General features: G+C 29.8%; 1 protein-coding gene across 3 annotated transcripts in view; it reads left to right on the top strand.

Annotated features, from left to right (window-relative positions):
* Positions 1–20860, top strand: part of LOC142323173 (U6 snRNA phosphodiesterase 1) — a 39132-nt gene extending 18272 nt beyond the window's left edge. For 2 of the 3 annotated variants that reach the window (XM_075362489.1, XM_075362472.1), the window contains 3 exons: positions 11104–11263; positions 14659–14703; positions 14877–20860. In XM_075362489.1, the coding sequence (XP_075218604.1) occupies positions 11104–11263; positions 14659–14703; positions 14877–15071 (400 nt within the window). In that variant the 3' untranslated portion in view covers positions 15072–20860. The remainder of the gene's footprint in view (positions 1–11103; positions 11264–14658; positions 14704–14876) is intronic. The other variant, XM_075362482.1, reaches the window with a different exon arrangement.
* The last annotated feature ends 1917 nt before the right edge of the window (positions 20861–22777 follow it).

The following is a 22777-nucleotide window of genomic DNA, read 5'->3' as shown; positions in this document are numbered from 1 at the left end:
ACCCTTAGATGTAAGGTTGATATATATTGTGAATTTTATTTGAAGTCCTTTTTATATGATGTTTCCTATTTTTCTAATTTGAAAAAAGTACCATTTCTAGTTGCATTTATCTAAAAAAATAAACTTTGATGGGTACAAAATGATGCTTATAATTAGCATTTTAATTCGCGTGCTTTATTTTTAAGTTATCTTTTATTGCCTAAAAGTAAACTAATTTTATTGAAAATAATAAGATATTGTACAAGGGCGGTCCAGAAAGTAACTTATGTTTGTGCCTAGCGTGGAGATGGGTGGGGATAGAGCCGCCATCTTGGCATCAAAACGTTTTTCTACACTCAGTTCGCATGAAGCTGTCATAGCATGTGGACTGTGATGTTTCGACTTTGTTCACTCTGAATTATTGAAATGTGCACTTCAATAGAAAATACTACAAGTTGTAAGGTGCGTTCAGTGATTAGGTTTTTACTGTCAAAAAACCATAAACCAATTTAAATTCATTGCAACTTTGTGAGGTGTATGGAGATGGAATAATGAGTGAAGTGGTGAGGCAATGGTGCATTCAGTTTAAAAATGTTTATGATGAGGACCACAGTGGTCAGCCTAGCCTTGTGACTGATGAACTGATGATAAAAATTAACAATAAAATTCATGAAAATCGCTGCATTTCAATACAGAACCCTCACTTCATTTCCCCTAAATTTCACAAAGGTTAATGCGTGAAATTGTATTGGGGAAGCTTTGGTATCACAAGTTTTGTGCAAGATGGGTGCCAAAAATTTAAGGCGGCAGGCAGATTTCTACAGAGAAGGAATTGAAAAGCTTGAGCATCATAATGATAAGTGTCTCAATCCAAATGGCAATTATGTAGAAAAATAGTTTTAAGATTGGCCCTTTCAAGTGTATATAATAAAATTTCTTTTTTTGTTGGGTTGGTTTTTTATTTCAAAGCAGAAGTTGCTTTTTGGACAGCCCTTGTATATCTTTTTCTTTCCAGGCAGAAATTTGAAGATTTTAGTAGAACTGTAACTAATAGTAAATTCATTTTTTATTCCTATCTTGATAACAATATGAAGTGTCCTAAGAAATGTTGAGGATACACACATATTGTATTCAGTGTTTATCCTTCCAAGTGGTAAAAATTCTTCATCACTCATAGTTTTATCATGCTGTCTGTGAATAAATTCCTGTGTCTGAAAAAACTGGTTTCAAAAAATAAATTTGGTTATTTTACAACAATTTATGTCCAGTTAGTAACTAAATCATAACAAATATTTTATGTACAGTAAAGGTTACAAAACATAAAAATACATTTTTTTTCATGGTATCTGATCTCCCAAAAATCTGTCTTTCCAAAATTCAACAAATTAATAAACAATACCATCCTTTTCTATACATACACAGTATATACACAAAACCTGACCAAGGCTTAGTTTGAAAAGTAATTGGAAATAAACTGTACCATTAAGTATTGTTTCAGTATCATCAATTGTAAATATATATTGCAATTATGTGCGGCCAAATTTTTCTCATAATGTGAGGCCAAATTTTTCTCATAATGTGAATTGTTTTATGTCAGTATGAATATTGTATTTTTTGAGGAGGATGGGAACCTGTTATATCAAATGTGTAAACCAAAATTAATATTAATTAATCTAATTTTCTTCTTGGTGGTTAGAAATGACCATATGAAATTTCAATATTCTTTTAATGGCTGGTTTACTTGTAATAAGAGTTTAAAAAGTACTATCATTTTTTAAGGAAATTGAAAGAAAAAATGTACAAATATTGTTTGTTTTTAAGATTGGTTTATTATTTTAGTGCATTTATAAACAATTTAAGATAAATTTAAAGTAAAGACATTAGGTAATATAGGCCTGATTATGCGTCTATCCACAAATTCTTTCTTTGAACAAGTAACAAACTAATTATTTATTTATTTATTAACTGTTTTAAAGGGTGAGTAAATTATTTTAATTAAGGTTGTATCTTATTCCACATTCAATTTAAAAAAAATTACATTTGGCCTAAAATATAAAAAAATTATTATTAATAAAAGAAATGTATTTAACTGTAATTATATGAGAATGATTTAAGCAACCAGTTTGTGACTAATAAATGCTTTGCTACTGCATTATAATCTTTATGATGTTATAAAAATATTTATTACAATACAGGTAAAATACAAGTGAATTTCTATAATATAGGCCAGTGCATCATATTTTTTATTATTACAGCAATGACATGAAATTTTACATACTGATAATTCAGATTACATTTGATCTTCTGTTTTTAGAGTAAAAGTCATCCTTTTTTTTAGATATGCAGCCCTTTTTCACTTTACCAGATTTATGTCACAGCCTAATGACTAAAAATTAGTAAAATATTTAACTCTGTGTGATATAGCCATTTGCCAGGGAGTGATTTCTTCTCTGGAGCTAATAGTATCTTGTATGTTGGTTGCAGAAATTTTCAATAATAGAGAATTATCTTATACTCTTTATATAATTTAAAATGACAAATTGAAATTTGCTGGTTTGGTGCAAAAGTAAATGGAGTTTTTTGATGAACAAGTCATGACCGATAATATTGACAGATGGTGGAACATAAACAAATTATTATTGAGGGCTAGGATAAATCTAGTGAAGTAAAAGTGACTGTGAAAAGTCGTCACATTGTTCTGTGGTGAATATTATGAATTTTTCCCAGTTTCTTGGAAATCTCGGAAAATGTTATAAATCTTTAAAGATCATGTATTTTTTAAAACAAATCTAAATCTATTATTCATTCAAATTTATAATTTTGATTTCATGATAATCATTATTCAAATTTATAATTTGTCCTAAAATAGATTTTTTATAATTTTTTTTTAAAATAACAGATAAATATTTATTTTGACTTAGGTGTAGTTGAATTTATTTTGTAAAATTTTTTATCTGTTGACTATTTTAAATTTCTGAGAAATGTTCAGTATAGCTAAAAACTGAACAAATTTTATATGGAGAGACTTTTTTTTTAGTTGTATATTCTATTTTGTATATTTGTATAACATTTTAACATATTTTGTGAAAAAAGTCCTTGTACATTTTCATGCACATATAGGATAGTGATTTTTTGTGAAAATTATTGTTCATATATAACAGCATGAAGATTGGAACTGTTATTTTGTTTTTATTTTTAAAACATTATGAACATCTTGAATGGAACTGTTTGATTTTTATGTTTAAAGAACACATTATTATTATTTTTTTTTTTTTTTTTTTTTTTTGTCTTCAGTCATTTGACTGGTTTGATGCAGCTCTCCAAGATTCCCTACCTAGTGCTAGTCGTTTCATTTCAGTATACCCTCTACATCCTACATCCCCAACAATTTGTTTTACATACTCCAAACGTGGCCTGCCTACACAATTTTTCCCTTCTACCTGTCCTTCCAATATTAAAGCGACTATTCCAGGATGCCTTAGTATGTGGCTTATAAGTCTGTCTCTTCTTTTAACTATATTTTTCCAAATGCTTCATTCTTCATCTATTTTCCGCAATACCTCTTCATTTGTCACTTTATCCACCCATCTGATTTTTAACATTCTCCTATAGCACCACATTTCAAAAGCTTCTAATCTTTTCTTCTCAGATACTCCGATTGTCCAAGTTTCACTTCCATATAAAGCGACCAAACATACACTTTCAAAAATCTTTTCCTGACATTTAAATTAATTTTTGATGTAAACAAATTATATTTCTTACTGAAGGCTCGTTTAGCTTGTGCTATTCGGCATTTTATATCGCTCCTGCTTCGTCCATCTTTAGTAATTTTACTTCCCAAATAACAAAATTCTTCTACCTCCATAATCTTTTCTCCTTCTATTTTCACATTCAGCGGTCCATCTTTGTTATTTCTACTACATTTCATTACTTTTGTTTTGTTCTTGTTTATTTTCATGCGATAGTTCTTGCGTAGGACTTCATCTATGCCGTTCATTGTTTCTTCTAAATCCTTTTTACTCTCGGCTAGAATTACTATATCATCAGCAAATCGTAGCATCTTTATCTTTTCACCTTGTACTGTTACTCCAAATCTAAATTGTTCTTTAACATCATTAACTGCTAGTTCCATGTAAAGATTAAAAAGTAACTGAGATAGGGAACATCCTTGTCGGACTCCCTTTCTTATTAGGGCTTCTTTCTTATGTTCTTCAATTGTTATTGTTGCTGTTTGGTTCCTGTACATGTTAGCAATTGTTCTTCTATCTCTGTATTTGAACCCTAATTTTTTTAAAATGCTGAACATTTTATTCCAGTCTACGTTATCGAAAGCCTTTTCTAGGTCTATAAACGCCAAGTATGTTGGTTTGTTTTTCTTTAATCTTCCTTCTACTATTAATCTGAGGCCTAAAATTGCTTCCCTTGTCCCTATACTTTTCCTGAAACCAAATTGGTCTTCTCTTAACACTTCTTCCACTCTCCTCTCAATTCTTCTGTATAAAATTCTAGTTAAGATTTTTGATGCATGACTAGTTAAACTAATTGTTCTGTATTCTTCACATTTATCTGCCCCTGCTTTCTTTGGTATCATAACTATAACACTTTTTTTGAAGTCTGATGGAAATTCCCCATTTTCATAAATATTACACACCAGTTTGTATAATCTATCAATCGCTTCCTCACCTGCATTGCGCAGTAATTCTACAGGTATTCCGTCTATTCCAGGAGCCTTTCTGCCATTCAAATCTTTTAATGCTCTCTTAAATTCAGATCTCAGTATTGCTTCTCCCATTTCATCCTCCTCAACTTCCTCTTCTTCCTCTATATATTCCGTCTATTCTAGGAGCCTTTCTGCCATTCAAATCTTTTAATGCTCTCTTAAATTCAGATCTCAGTATTGCTTCTCCCATTTCATCCTCCTCAACTTCCTCTTCTTCTTCTATAACACCATTTTCTAATTCATTTCCTCCGTATAACTCTTCAATATATTCCACCCATCTATCGACTTTACCTTTCGTATTATATATTGGTGCACCATCTTTGTTTAACACATTATTAGATTTTAATTTATGTACCCCAAAATATTCCTTAACTTTCCTGTATGCACCGTCTATTTTACCAATGTTCATTTCTCTTTCCACTTCTGAACACTTTTCTTTAATCCACTCTTCTTTCACCAGTTTGCACTTCCTGTTTATAGCATTTCTTAATTTCCGATAGTTCCTTTTACTTTCTTCGTCACTAGCATTCTTATATTTTCTACGTTCATCCATCAGCTGCAATATATCGTCTGAAACCCAAGGTTTTCTACCAGTTCTCTTTATTCCGCCTAAGTTTGCTTCTGCTGATTTAAGAATTTCCTTTTTAACATTCTCCCATTCTTCTTCTACATTTTCTACCTTATCTTTTTTACTCAGACCTCTTGCGATGTCCTCCTCAAAAATCTTCTTTACCTCCTCTTCCTCAAGCTTCTCTAAATTCCACCGATTCATCTGACACCTTTTCTTCAGGTTTTTAAACCCCAATCTACATTTCATTATCACCAAATTATGGTCGCTATCAATGTCTGCTCCAGGGTAAGTTTTGCAGTCAACGAGTTGATTTCTAAATCTTTGCTTAACCAATATATAATCTATCTGATACCTTCCAGTATCGCCTGGCTTTTTCCAAGTGCATATTCTTCTATTATGATTTTTAAATTGGGTGTTGGCAATTACTAAATTATACTTCGTGCAAAATTCTATAAGTCGGTCCCCTCTTTCATTCCTTTTGCCCAGCCCGTATTCACCCACTATATTTCCTTCCTTGCCTTTTCCAATGCTTGCATTCCAATCTCCAACTATTATTAAATTTTCATCTCCTTTTACGTGTTTAATTGCTTCATCAATCTCTTCGTATACACACTCTACCTCATCATCATCATGGGCGCTTGTAGGCATATAGACGTTAACAATCGTTGTCGGTTTAGGTTTTGATTTTATCCTTATTACAATGATTCTATCGCTATGCGTTTTGAAATACTCCACTCTCCTCCCTATCTTCTTGTTCATCACGAAACCTACTCCTGCCTGCCCATTATTTGACGCTGAGTTAATTACTCTAAAATCACCTGACCAAAAGTCGCCTTCCTCTTCCCACTGAACCTCACTAATTCCTACTATATCCACATTTGTCCATTTCCCTTTTTAAATTTTCTAGCCTACCAACCTTTTTCAAGCTTCTAACATTCCACGCTCCGACTCGTAGAATGTTATTTTTTAATTTTCTGGTGACCCCTTCCTTAGTAGTCCCCACCCAGAGATCCGAACGGGGGACTATTTTATTATTATTATTTTTATTTATTTATTTTCCCAGTAACAATATTATTAAACATCAATCAAGTGTTAAAAAATTAAAAGATTAAGTTTGTTTTTAATATTACAGTTAAATTCTGACAGAATTTGTAAGAATTGTTAAATTCTTACAGTTAAATTCAACTTTCATGTGCAATCTTTTTACATCACTCACATTGTCTTCTGTAATTATACTTGCAACTTTACTGGGTAAACAAGACTTTGTAAACATGCTGGAATTAAAAGAGAAATCATTGGAAAATAAATCAGAGATATTCATCTGAGTGATAATTTCCAAATTTTGGCTAAATTCTTCTTCCAAAAAACTTAGATTACACTGATAAACACAAACAATTTTTTTTTAATGTTTCTTGAATTGGTTTTTTGGTGCATTACAGATCTGTAAATACAATTTTTTTATCACTCTTAGTTTTAAATAAATTACGTTTCAAAAAAAAATTAAGGCAAATTATAGTTAAAATCTGTAAAATTTATAATTTTGTATGGCCATACCTGTGTTAGAATGATTTTGTTGATTCTTTTATAAATAGTCTCAGGCACATCCCGAATTAATATCCAACAGTAATTGACTAGCATATTAGTATTCCATTTCCCTTTACAGCGGCTTTCCATCACCAAAATGTCTTGGTGGAAATGTTCACAGTGTTTTTCACTTTCGTCTCTGAGGTTGTCTGGGAAAAAATCCAGATGTGAGTGGAGGAAATATATTTCCAAAGTCATATTACATTCCATAGCTCTGTATGAAGTAAGAAGTTTATTAACAGTATTTTGGTAACTGTTGGAATTTTGTTTGCTGAGAAAATTTTTGCAAATGTCTTTTAAATAAAGCCCAAGATGCACTTTCTACATCATTTAACATTGAGTTAAATACATCACCTTCGACCAACTCTCTTATTTTAGGACCCATAAATATTTCTTCTTTAATTTTTCCTTCACTTACATTTGGAAATTTCTGCCTGATGTACAAAAATCCGGACTACCTCATTGTTTTTAGAAAATTTTTCAATAGACCTTGCTTGATATGGAAAGGGAGTAAAAATATTTTTTTGGGTTTAGCTAAGGGCTCATGAATAATATTTTTCCCATTTGGAGTTAAATTGTCTCATTTCTTCCACTCTTCAGTAACATAATGTTTATCTGTAGCTCGGCTGTCTCATTCGCAAAGAAAAAGCATGTACTTATTATGCCTAACTGCATGCCTAACAAAATAGGTATAACTTTCAAATCGCCACATATGTTCCAGTTATGTTTTTATAATTTTTTCAGGAACATCTTTCATTACATCGTATGGCTTTCAAATTAATACCATAAGCGATTGGTATTGAAGGATATCTGTTACTGTTGTATAGTAGAACCACTTTTAAACTATACTTGGACAAATTTATGAAAAGGCACCATTCCTCAGGTTTATGAACTTGTCCTAAGTGCAACATAAGCTCATCAGTATTTGTGAGAAAGTTCATCAAGTAGTGAGAAAGTTCTTTTTGTCAGCTTCGAAAGCCTGAAATTTTTGTATTTTTAAAAAAAATAAGTTCCAACCTTGCAGTCTTGATCCTAACAGTTCAGCTTGAATTTTTGATAAATTTAAATCCTAACCAAGTAATTTAATTCACCTTGTGATATAAGATGTGGCTAATTGGAAGATAATTCAAAATCAAAATCATTGTTGTGTTATTCAGTACTGCCCGATTCTTCATCACTGCTTTAGAAAAATATATTCACAGGTGGCCCAGGAACTGGAATTATTTCACTGTGAGGTACAAGCCTGATTACAGATTGCAATGAAGGATATTTTACAGTATGTTTAGATTTTTTAGAAATTCCAGACACACTTGTTAAAAGTAACAATCGGTTACATGATCCTTTGGTTCACGTCGAACCATAGGTACACAAAACGGCAAAGCCTTCTGTGTACCTTTCAGCCATCCTCTTAAATAGACAGAACAATTAGTGCATACTATATGAGGAGCCCACTTCTTATTCTGATCACCAATTTAACACTGAAAGTACAAATGATGTGCTTTTTTAATTAAAGGTGTAATATTTTTTTTATTTGATCTTACAGTAAACTTCACCACATACATAACAAAAGGTATCCACATCATTTACACAATTTCAAGGCATTATGACACTGTACTGTTAACAAACTTAAGACAGGAATAAGACTGAACAAAATTAATTCATTCCTAAATGCAGTCCTTAATACAAACAACACAGCTGTGTTGTTAGCTACATGTTTTGATCTGCACAGACATGTTTAATCTTGTCCATGAAGTCTTGCTCTTCAGTATTAGATATGATGTTATAATACGTGACTATGATATGATTTAATTCTTTGTCTAGTATTGTTTATTTATAGCTTACAAATTATGTTTATCAAAGTTAAACAATAAAAAATGAGCCAATAAAATACAATATAGGAGCTTAAAATACTAACTATACATTGAAAAATGAAAAAATATCTTGTAATTAAAATATAAAAATTTTTCAAAAATGGTTGCTGTAGAAAGATTCCGAGTTCATAATTGTTTTCAGCAACAAATAACAGATTAAAATCACTTATCGCCTATTAGGAAAAAAAAATCATGTTTATCAGTGTTATCAATACAGGCACTAATTTGATTATTGTTTTAGTAAATTTTAAGTGGCTTTTACTGCTGTGACATTCCTACTGAATTGAAGTTTATTAACCACTAATGAACCAATATGCTCTGAAACTGCATTCAATTTTTTTTAATTACAGTGATGCATAGGGACTTGTGTATTAACCATAGAACCAGTAATATTTGTTGCTATAATTAAAAGAATATATATAAAACATCTTTTGTGTAAAAACATCTTTTGCTAAATTGCACCTCCACTCTAAAAAATAGTAATAATTTTGAAATGTTGTAAAAGGCAGTACAGTGGGTCTCTTTCAATGCAGTTTTTTCTGTTAGCACCTCGTTGGATCCACAAGTTGGTTCCCTATCAAAATGGGGTCTTAATCTAGCCACCTCCCTCTTACACACCCCATCCCACTTAGTAGCCAGACTACTGCTATAGTAGTCTTCTATGTTGTCACATATGAAAAATATGAATGAATAGTATGTAAAGTGTAAAAATTTATTCTATGTGGCAACTAGTACCACCACACCTGCGCAAATGAAATACAGTATGCGCGCGTGCTTTAGTTAGAATCATTGAATTAAAGAAACAAAAAATATTGTATTTAAATAAAATGATAAATATTTTAAATTAAGTAGAGTATGTTTTGTGTGTAAGCCATGTATCAGAAAAAAAGCCACGTTTTGGGGAAGTCTTACAACTGTGATGTCAGCATTTTTTTTTATTTTTGTCAAAGTAGTGGTTTCATCTTAGCTTACGACTTTTTTCATAATGACTTCTTTATTATATACCTAAACATTAAAAAAAGGCAAAAAAAGAGTATATAAAATAATTTTATTTTACATACTGATTCTAATAGTCTTTTATTAAATATGAGGGGTGTTCAATAATTAAATTGATGTAGAGAAAAAAACAATTTATTCAATGATGCTTATACTACTTTTCAACATAGTCTCCAGCAACATTTAGATACTTATCTCCCTCTGTTCTGTGAGCTTTCTGATTCCCGCAAGCATAGACATCTTTACCTTGCTGTTTGAACCATTCATGTACCACTTTTTTGACTGCTTCGTTCATCAAACCTCTGAGCGGGCTATCAAAGTCGGGTTCATCAAAGTCTGCGCAGACTGAACAAATGAAAATCAGACAGGATAAGGTCTGGGTTGTAAGGAGGTTGTGGCAACACCTCCCAACCCAACTTCTTGAGCATTTCTCCCATTCTCTAAGAAGTGCCCTGACATTTTGGGATAATTCAGCTCATCTTGAATGATTGAATGGACAGTTCCAATGCTAATATTACACAAATTAGCAATTTGGGAAATTTTGACTTGTCTGTCTTTGCTGCTAATAAGATCATTAATGCAATTTTGCAGTACAATTGTTGAAATTTCACTGATCTTCCAGACTGATTGAGATCAGTCACATTTGTTCTAACCGAATTAAACTGTTTCTTCTACTTATACACGTTACTGCAGTTTAAACACTTTTCACTGTACTGTTTCCATTTTTGAGTAAATTTCTGCTGGATTCACATGTTTTGATAGCAAAAATATTATCACTGAGCGTTGCTCTTTAATGTACACATTTCAGGTGGAGCTGAAATTCTGAAATCAACAAAGGAGGTTATGTTTACATTAAGTATGACCAAACAGCTGATTAAATGTGTTCCCAAGGTTGCAACTTGACTCTCAAAAAGTGTTCATTGTCATTGATTGAACCGTATTCTGTACATCAATCTGTCTTGTTAATTATTGAACGTCCCTCATAATTTATTTTTTAAATCTGTGCCATAGTTTGTAAACAGTCATTGTTTTAGTTGAATGGTTTTCTCCACGTGGGTGTCTTTTTTTTAAATATCTGTACTATTTTAATTGAAAATGAAACTGAAAGATGTAAAATAGACTTAAAAAAGTAAAACAACTTTAAAACTACGTCCACAATTAAAAAGAAAAAGGAAGAAACAATACTATTCAACTCTTTTAATCTTTGATTTTAAGATGTTTGCCAAGTTAAGGGTTAATAAGTTGTTGATTTTAATTTAATGCAAACTCAAAGTTCAGAAGAATACTATTATAATTTTTATTTTATAGAGGAATTTAGTAATTAAGTTTTTAAAGAATTATTTTATTTCTAATGGTGTGACACCTGTCTCTTCTTTGTACAGTTTCGATTTATATCTCAGTAAATTGTCAGTGTATACAAATGAAGATAAGACGAGAACTTTTTTTGGTCTTGACGTTTCCACAGGTTATGATGAATTAGTCACGTCGGTTAATATTATAGATAAATGTTTAAAAGAATTTAAACTTCCAACATTTTATGATGTAAGTTTTTTAATCATATGATTAGTTGATTTGTTTTTAATGATGTTTAATTTCATTCGTATTGTTATTCTGCTATTGTTTTAAATATGATTTACGTATGTAAATATTTTAACAAAATATTTACATATGTAAATGGTATTACTTATGTACCTTTGAGCATATGGTTATGGTTTTACTTTGTATGCAAGGCCATTGATGACATCTTATTGAGGTGCCTTATATCTTGATGGAAGATAGTTTTTTTAATTTTTGGGTTAAATAATGAATGCAACAGTGACTTTTATCACGTCAAATTCTCCACCCTTAATATTTATTATGTTTAATATTTTGAAAGTTAATCTAATGGTACATTGTTATTCCATTAATATACTCTTATAGTATATTTAAACTGAAATTCCTTTTTTTTTTAAATCACCCTGAATAGCATCAGTACATATTTATTCTCATTATAATTAAAAATATAAATTTGACCTTGATAATAAAAAATTGTTGCTTTTTAGCATTCTCATACAGCATTTTCTTAGTGGAAGTGTTTAGCTGCGTTAGAAGCAGCCAGTGATTTATAGTTTGCATTTTTATTATCACAAATGTATTTTTAATTTTATTAAAAAAATTAGAATTAATTAGTATTATAATATTTAGTTCTAAAATATTAGTATGATATAAGTATTCATATAGGGATAATAGCAGTGTTTTGATAGGGTATTAAGATATTTGCAATAAAGAAAACAAGGACAAGAAACTGAAGATTGCATAGATGAAATAGTGATGAAGGAAATACATCTGACTATTAGAAAAATGAAATATGATAATACAGCTTGCTGGTCTAAGAATATTCCTGAAGAGCCCATCAAATATTCAAATACAATAACATATCAAATTCTCACCTATTTATTCAATAAATCCTTTTTTGAGCATGATCATTTTGGTCTCAAAATCACAAGATTAATTAATTAATTAATTGATTGACATTCATGTTATAGGGCATAAAATATTTGTACAAACTATACAGGAATTAGTGCATTAGGCACAGTGGAGAAACTGTATACATTTTAAAGAAGAGAATAGAATGGAAAACAGTGATAGAAGAACAGAAGAAATTTACTGCAGTTAAGTAGTTTATGGATAATGTATGAGGTGTAGCTATTATATAAAAAGACTAATGCTGCTACAGAAGAACTTTGCATGCACTAAAAATTCATATGATTGACAGCTGTGTAGCATGAAGCCTTCTCTTTCGATTGTTGCCACTCCATTTTCTGTACATATATTGGCCTGGCTGTGGCCTTCATTTGGATAACATCTGTTTTTTGTTTTGCCAAAAAAATGATGTGTTTTAATAATGTAAAGAATTGTCATTAAATTTCACATGAAACTTAGAAAAACAGCTACTGAAACTTATCTTTTATTAAGAAAAGTATATGGCAATGAATTTTTATCAAATGCATGGGTTTTTGAATGATGTTAAGCGTTTCCAAGATGGTCAAGAAGACGTTCGCCCAGGTTGCCCTTCCATGACAAAAACAAATAAAAATATTGAAAAAATTGGTAATCTGATCCGATCTGACCGTCGGTTAACTATTCATGCAATTACTGAAACTGTAGGAGTTGACAAAGAATGTGCAAGGCAAATTTTACATAACAATTTTAACATGCAAAAAGTGCGTGTGAAGATAGTGCCTAAAATTCTCACAATTGAACAAAAAGAAGCTCATGAAAATATTTTTTTTGACACTTTGAATGCCATTGAAAATGACCCAAACTTCTTGGAAAGAGTGATAGCATGAGATGAATCTTGGTTTTTCACTTATGATCCAGAAACTAAGCATCAATTCATGTATTGGAAGACATGAGCAAATCAAAATTCAAAGCGATGATGATTGTTTTTTTCAATATTCAAGGGATTGTGTGTATCTTCAGTGGGTTCCTGAAGTTCACACTATTAATCAACATTACTACCTTGAGGTCCTTGGTCAACTCCATGAAAACATAAGAAAAACAACTCAAATTGTGGAAGAACAAATCATGGGTTCTTCATCAGGACAACGCACTGGCTCACATTCCATTGTCTGTCAAGATGTTTCTAGCCAAGTATAACATCCCAGTGTTGGACCATCCACCTTATTCACCTGACCTGGCACCATGTGACTTATCTGTTCCCCAAGGTCAAATTTACATTAAAAAGAAAAAGATTTCAGATTGTTGAAGCTGTGAAAAAAACCGGCATGTGTCATGAAAGAGCTCACAGAAGACGACTTCCAACACTGCTTCAAACAATGGAAAATTCGCATGGAGTGTTATCGCGATGGGGGGGGGGGGGTGCTGAAGGGGATAATAACCAAATATGTATAAATTAAAAATAAAATATTTTACAGCATTAGTCTCGTTATTTAATAGTACACCTTGTACATTCTCTTAAAAGCAATTAACAGGAAAAGGGAGATTAAGAATTTTGACACTTATAGTATATAAATTTAGAGAAAGTATTTGATATTGTACCTATCCAATCTCTTTGTTCAATTTTGGGTAAGATCAGTTTTAAGAATCGCTATATATTTTGCTATTAAAGAATTATATATGGATAAAAAAACATCAAATAAATTACCAGCACTATGTCCCACTGAGTGTTTTTATAAAGGATAAAAACAACAAACTGTTTGTTGATATATTCAACAAGCTGTAAATACTGTAATATTTTTTCTCAGAAGTTAAGAAAAATATCTTTGTTTTCTACTGTTATCAAAACTGCTTGACGTTTTGACAGACTATTACAACAACTGATTTATGGAATGTGGTTTAGACAATCTGTATTTATCCTTGCCTCCTATCTTTCCATTTTCAGTGATGTCACCTGACAAATCCCAAATGTTACAGAACATTGGTTTGTAATAATTATTTCAGTTTCCAAGTCTAGAACAAAGAAATAGAAAACATAATATAAATTTTTTTTACCACAAAGTTGCAGTTATAAAAATTATTTAAAAGTTTGCTGATTCTGTAAATGACTTAAGATTTTTTCTTTTCTTGTATGGTTTCTGGAATGTTTCGTTTAATGTTTTAAAATAAATTGTTATGGGTAATAATGTATATTAAGTTTAATTTTAAACTTATGATTTCTTGACAGGTTATGCTTACTAATATCCAATTATGTATTTATCTGTGATATTTATTTAATTTGTTTTATACCATTACTAATTTTTATAGATATACAGTCAGCAACCTTCAAAATACAGAAATAAGAATTTCGGTTTTTTCAAATAAACTTCAAAGAAGGAGTTTCTCAATTCATTTATTACAGTTATTTTATTTTTAATTTATATATACAATATTGTAGTCTTACTCTTCAGCTAGTGAACAAATTACCGTAATGTTTTTTTTTTTTTTTTTTTGTTTAGACTGCCAATAGCACTTTGGCATTTCAAGTTGGCATCAAGTTAAGGGTTAGTAAGTTTTTGATAGTTGTATTAATTTTTTCACCAATGTTAAAGATAACAGTAAAAGAATTAAAAAAAAAATTATTTTAGTTTTATTTGAAGATTTTTTTTTGAAGTCTCCTTTTAAAGCTTATTTTGAAATTTGTGTATAAAAGTGTAGTTTTTGTTTTGTTTTTTAGGATCCATCATTTCATATGAGTTTTGCTTGGTGTTTGGGGGATCAGAGGAAAGTTCTTGAAGAAAGATTGCCTGCTTTAAATGTGTACTTTAATCAGTTTGTTTTGACACATTCAGAAGTATTCAACATGAAGGTTACACATTATTTTTGCAAAACTGGAAACAAAATATTTAATTTTAAACTTATGATATCTTGACAGGTTTTGTTTACTAATATTCAGTTACGAATTTATCTGTGATATTTATTTAATTGTTTTATGCCATTACTAATTTTTTATAGATATACAGTCAATAACTTCCACATAATGAAACTGAAAAATCATTATGTACACTTTCTTTTTGGGTGTTGACAATTTTTTGTAGTATCATACAATCTGAAAGTTTATACAGGATGAATTAAATTTTAAATTGAAAATTATTTTAATTTTGTTTTTATACAAGAAGCTATTTTATTAATTAATATAATTCTAATACAACCCAAAGAAAAATTATGCGCTACATAGTAATTAATAAAAGTACACTACACATTACAGTAGATTAATAGATAGTAAAATATAAATTGCTAAATATCAGATTTAAAAATGAAATATAATGGTTAACATGAAAAAAATCTCATCAAAATTATTTTATTATTATAATTATAAAATATTACTATTAACATCAAAACAGTAAAAACTTTTAACAATAGAATAACAGTAACATTTTGTACTAGTCAAAATTACTACTTTCTACCTATAAACTATATTTCTTTTTTTATTTTTGTTTTGTTGATCATTTTTATTTTATTTGTATTAATAAACAAATTATTAGCTATTGTCACTTATTTCATTAAATTCTCATTCAGTGTATCAGTACAAATATTAGAATTCTAATGAGAAAATGTTACTAATACATCATCTACACACATCAGCAGCAAATCATTTTACATTTTTCCGTAATATTGGATATAACATTATCATATTAGGTTAGTCAAATATAAACCAGACTGTTATTTTTAACAAAATTAGTACAGAATAAAAATACAGAACAGAAATAAAAAAATCCTTCTATATAGTCTCCCTGAAGTTCCACACAGTTTTCCCAATATGTGGGAAGTTTTTGGATCCCTTCTTAAAAAGTTTGGTGGCGGATCACAAACCAACTGTATGCACAAACTCCTGTACTTCGTTGTTGGAATCTATGTCTTCCCAGTGCCTTTTTTAATATCCCAAACAAAAAGAAATCACAGGCGGATAAACATGGACTATGAGGGGATGTTTTAAAAGTTTCCCATAAATTTCATTCAGTTATAAACCTGTGGCCTGACAGTCTGTGAGGTCTAGTGTCATAAAGAAAATCGTTTCTAAAGTTGCCTGACAGTGACTATTGTTCCTACAAGCAGCTCTCACAGTTTGAACTTTTGGAGAAAATTGGGTGATCAATATGCCATACCAAAAGGCGATTATGAGACTTTTCTAGTTGGAAAAACACATTTCACCTTTACAGAGCATTTATATTTGCTTGACATTCTTGTATTGTGAATATTATAGGTCTGAAACAACTGCCAGAGGCATTCCAAAAACGGTTAATTTCTATCGCTATGAATGTGACTCGCTTTAATTGCAAACTTTTAGTTTCCTAAGTATGACTCTTTCTAGGTCTAGTAGAAATAATTTTATTAATACTATTTTATTGATTAACCTTTCCTAAATTATATGGAATAATGGTGTTTGTCACGCATAGTGTATTTTCTTCAAGATAAATCTTAAAGAATGCTGTATTTTTTTAATAAAAATCATTTTACAAAATCATGAAGGTTGACCAAAAAATAAGGAAAAAATAATTGCACTTAGTTATTCATAAAAATTGAATTTAAATTTTTGGCTCCTAACCTAACTAAATAAATGCCATCTTTTCAATATGTAATGTTTTTATGTTCATATAATATTGATGAATCCAGTTAGATCTAATAAAATAAATTAGCCCATTAATTTTTTGTTTTTCATATGTACTTATCAATGCTTACAATTAGTTTTCGTGATATGTTGACTTTCACAGCACATATAAAACATAATATTTGTTTTTATTTTATTTAATGAATGCTAACGTTACCCTACTTAATCTTCTATATATGATAATTTCAGTATACAACATACTGGTATTTTATAAAAATATTTACATTTATATACAAATGGTTATTTTACTTAAAAATTTTTTAAGGTGTGGTAAGTCTCAAAACATGTATCTGGATGAAGGAATGGAAGACCTGTGCATGATTTACAATAATAAATTGTCTCTGTATTTTTTTTTATTACGTACATTACACCTGCTTTCTTTTGGTTTCTTGCCCATAAAATGTTTTTCTCAAAAACCTTTCATCTGTTGGTCCATCAGCTAGACGTCCCAGTTTCTTTTTTACAATTTCTCTTACTAACCTTTTTTTCACTAGTTCTTGTACTAATACGTTTCTAAGTATCATGTACAGAATAGACTTATTACATTTTGTCCATGCTGCCCTGTGCAATATGTATGAGTTCACAATACTGGCCTCCAACAACCAAAAAAAACCTTTCTATACCAGCAGAAAGTTCTACTTAGAAATTGGTAATTATTTATGTAGTGATCACAACAATTAACTGCACCCATTTGTCTGGTATAATCAATAATGATGTCTGGTTTATTTATTTTAAGTTGTGTCGGCCACTTGCATTCTACTTCAAGTACGTTAACTTTTCCCCTTTTGTAAGCAGTACTCAGCATTACAACAACTTGCTTATCTTTCCAACGTGAACAAATTAATTTCATTTTAGAAAGATCTCAAATCCCCTTTTCCACTTTTGGAAAACTTCTTGAGGTCTTTTGGCATATTTTTTCTATTAGGCATTACTGTGCCTGTTGAGAAAAAATTCATATAATGTATAAAATTGGCCAATACCAGTCTGTATATACATGATAGCTTGTTTTTGTTAAATACTTAAAAACTAATTTTACCTTTAAAGGAGATTGTACTTTCATTTACAGCAATATGCAAGGATATGTTATAAAACAACTGTCATTTACTCTAAATATGTTCTAATTATTAGAAACATCTTACTAGATTGAACACTTTTATCAACATGTTGAAATGACGATTCCAGAATATTCATAGAAACTCATCACAACCAAAAACATTAGAGAAAAAGGCATACGACTCCCATTTTTCAGAAAAGTCATCTGTGATGTTAGGTAACAGATGCATGCCCATATTTATTATAACACCAAGGAATGCTTTAATTTCAAATAAAGATACGTCAGCCCATTTATGTAGTGTTAATTTTGGTGAGGTAATTTATGATTTTTTATTATTTGAGTAGAGATTTTTACATAGTAGAGTTTTTTTTACATACAAGCAACATAATCTCATCATCAAAAAACAATTAAAATATTCTAAAGGGTGTTTTATCATTAAAATTTTGAGATAAAACAGGACCAGAATTGTAACATTAACAAGAATATCAGAAGGACCATTATCATGATTTGTTATATCTGCCCAGTCATCACCAAATGAAACATCACAAATTTCTTCTATCACTGTCAGAGCAACTAAAATTATCTAGGATTACATCACATTATCTCGTATCATTTTCAGGATTTGTATCATCTTCATTATTTCGTATCGTCTTTGGAATCATCACCTTACAGATAATTTAGCAAAGACAGAAGTTCATGGCAAGCCTCATATAAAATACCAGGCCTATTCATGTTTACATATAAATTAAATAGCCTACATACAAAAAAAATTGAGACTACCACATCAAACAAAGTGAACAAAGATAATTGAAACATACCACTTGTAAAAAACATTACTTCACAAGAAATAGCAAACTAGAACAACCACAAAATGAAATATAAAATTTGCAACACAGCTTAAACTCCACATACGATAACATAATATAATTGATAGTACAGTCGAAATGCTTCTTTTATTGGTGTCCAAACTTCATTTGTCACTGTATAAAAAACTGCTCAAGCTCTACTGTAGGCAGCTGCCTATGCTAGGAGGGGCAGCCACACTCATCTCATCATAATTGCCTCTTTTGAATCAGACTAGCTCACTCAGTTTATTATCCTATCCAGATGTATTGTAATTTAACCAGACTCAAAAACACTTAAGTGAGTTAAAAAAAAATATACTTAAAAAATAAAATCCATATTTTTATAGCTCATCTTTTTACCTCTTTTTATCTCAGTGGCACAGGATGTTGGATAAAGTGAATAAAAGGGAGTTGATGCTACTACCACTACAGTATTTCTAAGTTGTAACTTGCTTTGGTGTGAATAAAAGTAAGTTACAACTACCCCTATAGTTACAACTTAGTTTTTCCGGAAAGGTATTATAACTTCACCTTTGATGTGAATAAAGTGAAGATACTGTTCAGTTTCATGTCCTCGTATTAATGGTAAATAAACTATCTAACTCTTTTCTTCTTATTTATGCAAATCATATAAATTTGTTATTCTTGTTGAGTTCAACAGCTGTTTTATATTATATATTTTTTTCTTTCTAATAGTATTGTTAGTCTAAATCAATTAGTAAAAGATGGAACTTAATGTTAAACTAAATATAAATACATTAATTATAATACTCTTTAAATATTAATATTGTACATGTACATCATTTTAAACTTAACAATGTGAGCTAATTTACTAATATAATTTTTAAATTAGTGAAAATGTGTTATAAATTAGTGAAAATGTGTTATAAATTATTGATCAGAGTAACAAGAACTTTAATAAGACATTAATGATTCTTAAAGTTCTGAGTAATGGAAGGTGCACTTAGGCACAGTTATTCGAATCAGATACAACTACTTCAGTGAAGTCTGAGGTAGGGCAAACTTTGTCAGTATCTTCAACATCTTGATATTCATGAATTTGAGTGAAAACAAGGGGAAAACATATAGAGAAAGAATGTGCAAGGAACCGATGCGTTTTGATACTGAAAGTATTGATTTTCAGACAATGTGAAATTGTGATGAATCTCTGGGAAAAGCACTAATTCCAAGAAATCACATGGAAATATTTTTTTTTTTTGCTGATCCTGGGTTGCAGAGTGGCAGAAGATTTTAGAGTAGACTGATCAACAGTGTGTAAAAGCATTAACAATATTATGGTTCATATTTCTGAAAAATAACTAGATTCATTTTACCAGTACAGCACAACAGATGAATAATGGAAAGTTACTGTGGCAAATGCACTATCATTTACAAATTGTTGGTGCAATAGAATGCACCTACATAAAAATAAATCCATGAATGTTGGGGACAAACATATTAACCGCAAGGGTTAGGCATGTGTAAATGTGCAGGCAATGTGTGATGCAGAGGAAAAGTTTGAACATTAGCATCAAGGAGCAGGCTCTGTGCAAGAATATGGAGGAATGATATTCTGGACATAATCTCGATATGACGCCACTGCTAGTTTGTTAGGTGACTCTGGCTATGGTATGTTTCCTGGCTGATCATGCCATTCGACACCTGAAGGCATCACCTTGAAGACTTGGAATAAGGTTGAGAGGAAGATGAGTTTCATGAAGAGGAAATTGGCAAAGAGATAGATGAAAACAATGCAACAAAATTTCATGGGGGAAAGAATGGCAGGATGCATTATATTTTATTTAATTTATGTATGTCACTGTAAAGACTTAAATATTTTATCATTTGTACTGTTATATGTTGCATGTAGAATCTAAATTTATTGTTCAGAATAAAAATATCTTTGGAAGATTCAAGTTCTTAAATTTACAATTTAAATTATGTATTTGTTTACAGTTAGTAAATTTTTTTTGTAGTTCTTTATTTTTATTCTTTTGGGTGTTACATTTTATACTTTATTTGAACATAGGATTTTGGGTTATGTTTGGTTTGTATGTTTTGGGTTTTTATTGTTTTCATAAGGGTTCTAATAGGGTTGGTTTGTTAGATTATTTCAACCTTTTAGTGATTCATTAAAGTTGTTTAATAAGGGATTTTATTTTCTTTCTTTTGGTAATTATCTATTTTTTGGTTCCTGTGTTGAGTATAGGCTGTTGATGTAGCTTTTCTGTTAGGCAGAAGAGTAGAAATTGGGAATTTCCCAATTCGAAATAGGCATGTTTTAATTCAGTATGTAAAAATTATTTTAAGAAAGGAAAAAATTTTCACGCTTAAATATTAATTTATATAAAAGACTACTTGTAGTTGTTTTAAAAGAGAATGAACAGGAAAAAAAATCTTTATATATAGTGGCTTAAAATTAATTTATTACTTAAGAATAAAAAACAACAAATTATTAAGAGGAAGAAGTTAATCTTATTGATATAATTCTCTTAATAAGACAAAAATAGAATATAAAAATAAAAGAAATTTAGCCTAGTAATAATTTCCGCACTATCAAAATTGCAAACATCAAGATGTTTGTAAAATATCAAAACTGTTTTTATATACTAAGGTACATAAAAAATGATTTGCAATATTATATGGGTAAGTCATTCTTAACTTATATTAAGTTTTAAAGATAATTAAATTTACAAGAACTGGTAACTTAACTTTACATAAAAATAATTCTACTTTTTCCTACACCAGAATACACAAATATCTTTTCAGTGAATAATTTAAAACAATTTTGATACTCCTAGATACTTTTATGTAATTAGAAGAAACAATCTTGGCTGCTCCTCGAATTTGTAACTATGCATCACTATCAAACATATATATATATTAATCACAAAAGACATTAAAAAAAATAACAATCAGAGAACTCAAATAATTGTTTGCTACCTGTAATTGCATCAAAAATTACATATAAATCCTCTTCCTACGAGATCTTTCTGTGGACCAGAAAAAAACAAGACTTTTCATTTAACATTGTTTTTATTTGTAATAAAAAAAAGAAACATGTACATCATTTTCTACATAGTCTCCTCCTGTGGAAATGTATTTTTCCCAGTATATTGGTAGATTTTGATTCTCTTTTATAAAGAGAATAACCAATTCTCTGTTGAATCAGACTCTTATTTACAATTGCTTAATTTTCCATGATTCTGCCAGTATGCATGGTAGTTCACCAGTACAGATGTTCAAAAGTTACTGGATAAGTTACAAACTCCAAAAATTGAAGCATACAGCCAGCTTTTTGCATATTTTCTGCTGTAAATGGTACATTATTCTAATTTAAAAATTTGTCTTTTTTTATATATTAAACAAATAATCTTTGCCTTCAATTATTGTGACAGGTACTCACCTATATTGTTTGTAACTAAAATATTCATTCCACTTCAGTAACACTCAGTACAATTACTAGAGAAAAAATATTTATTACACAAAAAAAATTTCAATGCATTTTAGTTTACAAAAATATATATTGTCAAGATCTTTCTTTTTAACTAAACTGGGAAGTAAATGCATTAGTTGAACATCTCTTAAAAGACAATTTCTATTTATAATTTTATGTAACTGAATGAGTTTATTGTGTTATGTAACGCTTTAATATAAATGCCAAAAGGTTCATTTTTCATGAATTTGTCTGGTTACTTTCATTATTTTTAGCTGGGCTTTTTTTTAAGTTTACTAAATCAGATATTTAAAAAAATCCAGTCTATCTATTTTGATGGTATTGAAATCTAGTAATATTCTTTCTTTTAACGGAATGAAGACTAAAAGATCCTTATCCTGTTTTATACTTTTGTAAGTCTGTCACATTTCAAAAAGCTGCAACTAGATAAGAGAAACTTTTGAATATCTCATATAACTCAATAAAAAATACAGATTACTAGTCAACAGTAAAGTAAATTTAGTAGAAATACTGACACAAAGTAAAATTATAACATTTATAAACTGAAAAGCAGAAACTTTTGTTCATGTAGTGCCATCAGCACTTGCTGAATGATGGCACTGTTGTATGACAT

This window comes from Lycorma delicatula, chromosome 1, assembly GCF_047948215.1.
Source record: "Lycorma delicatula isolate Av1 chromosome 1, ASM4794821v1, whole genome shotgun sequence".
NCBI lineage: Eukaryota > Metazoa > Arthropoda > Insecta > Hemiptera > Fulgoridae > Lycorma > Lycorma delicatula.
This window is presented reverse-complemented; position numbering and strand designations above follow the sequence as displayed.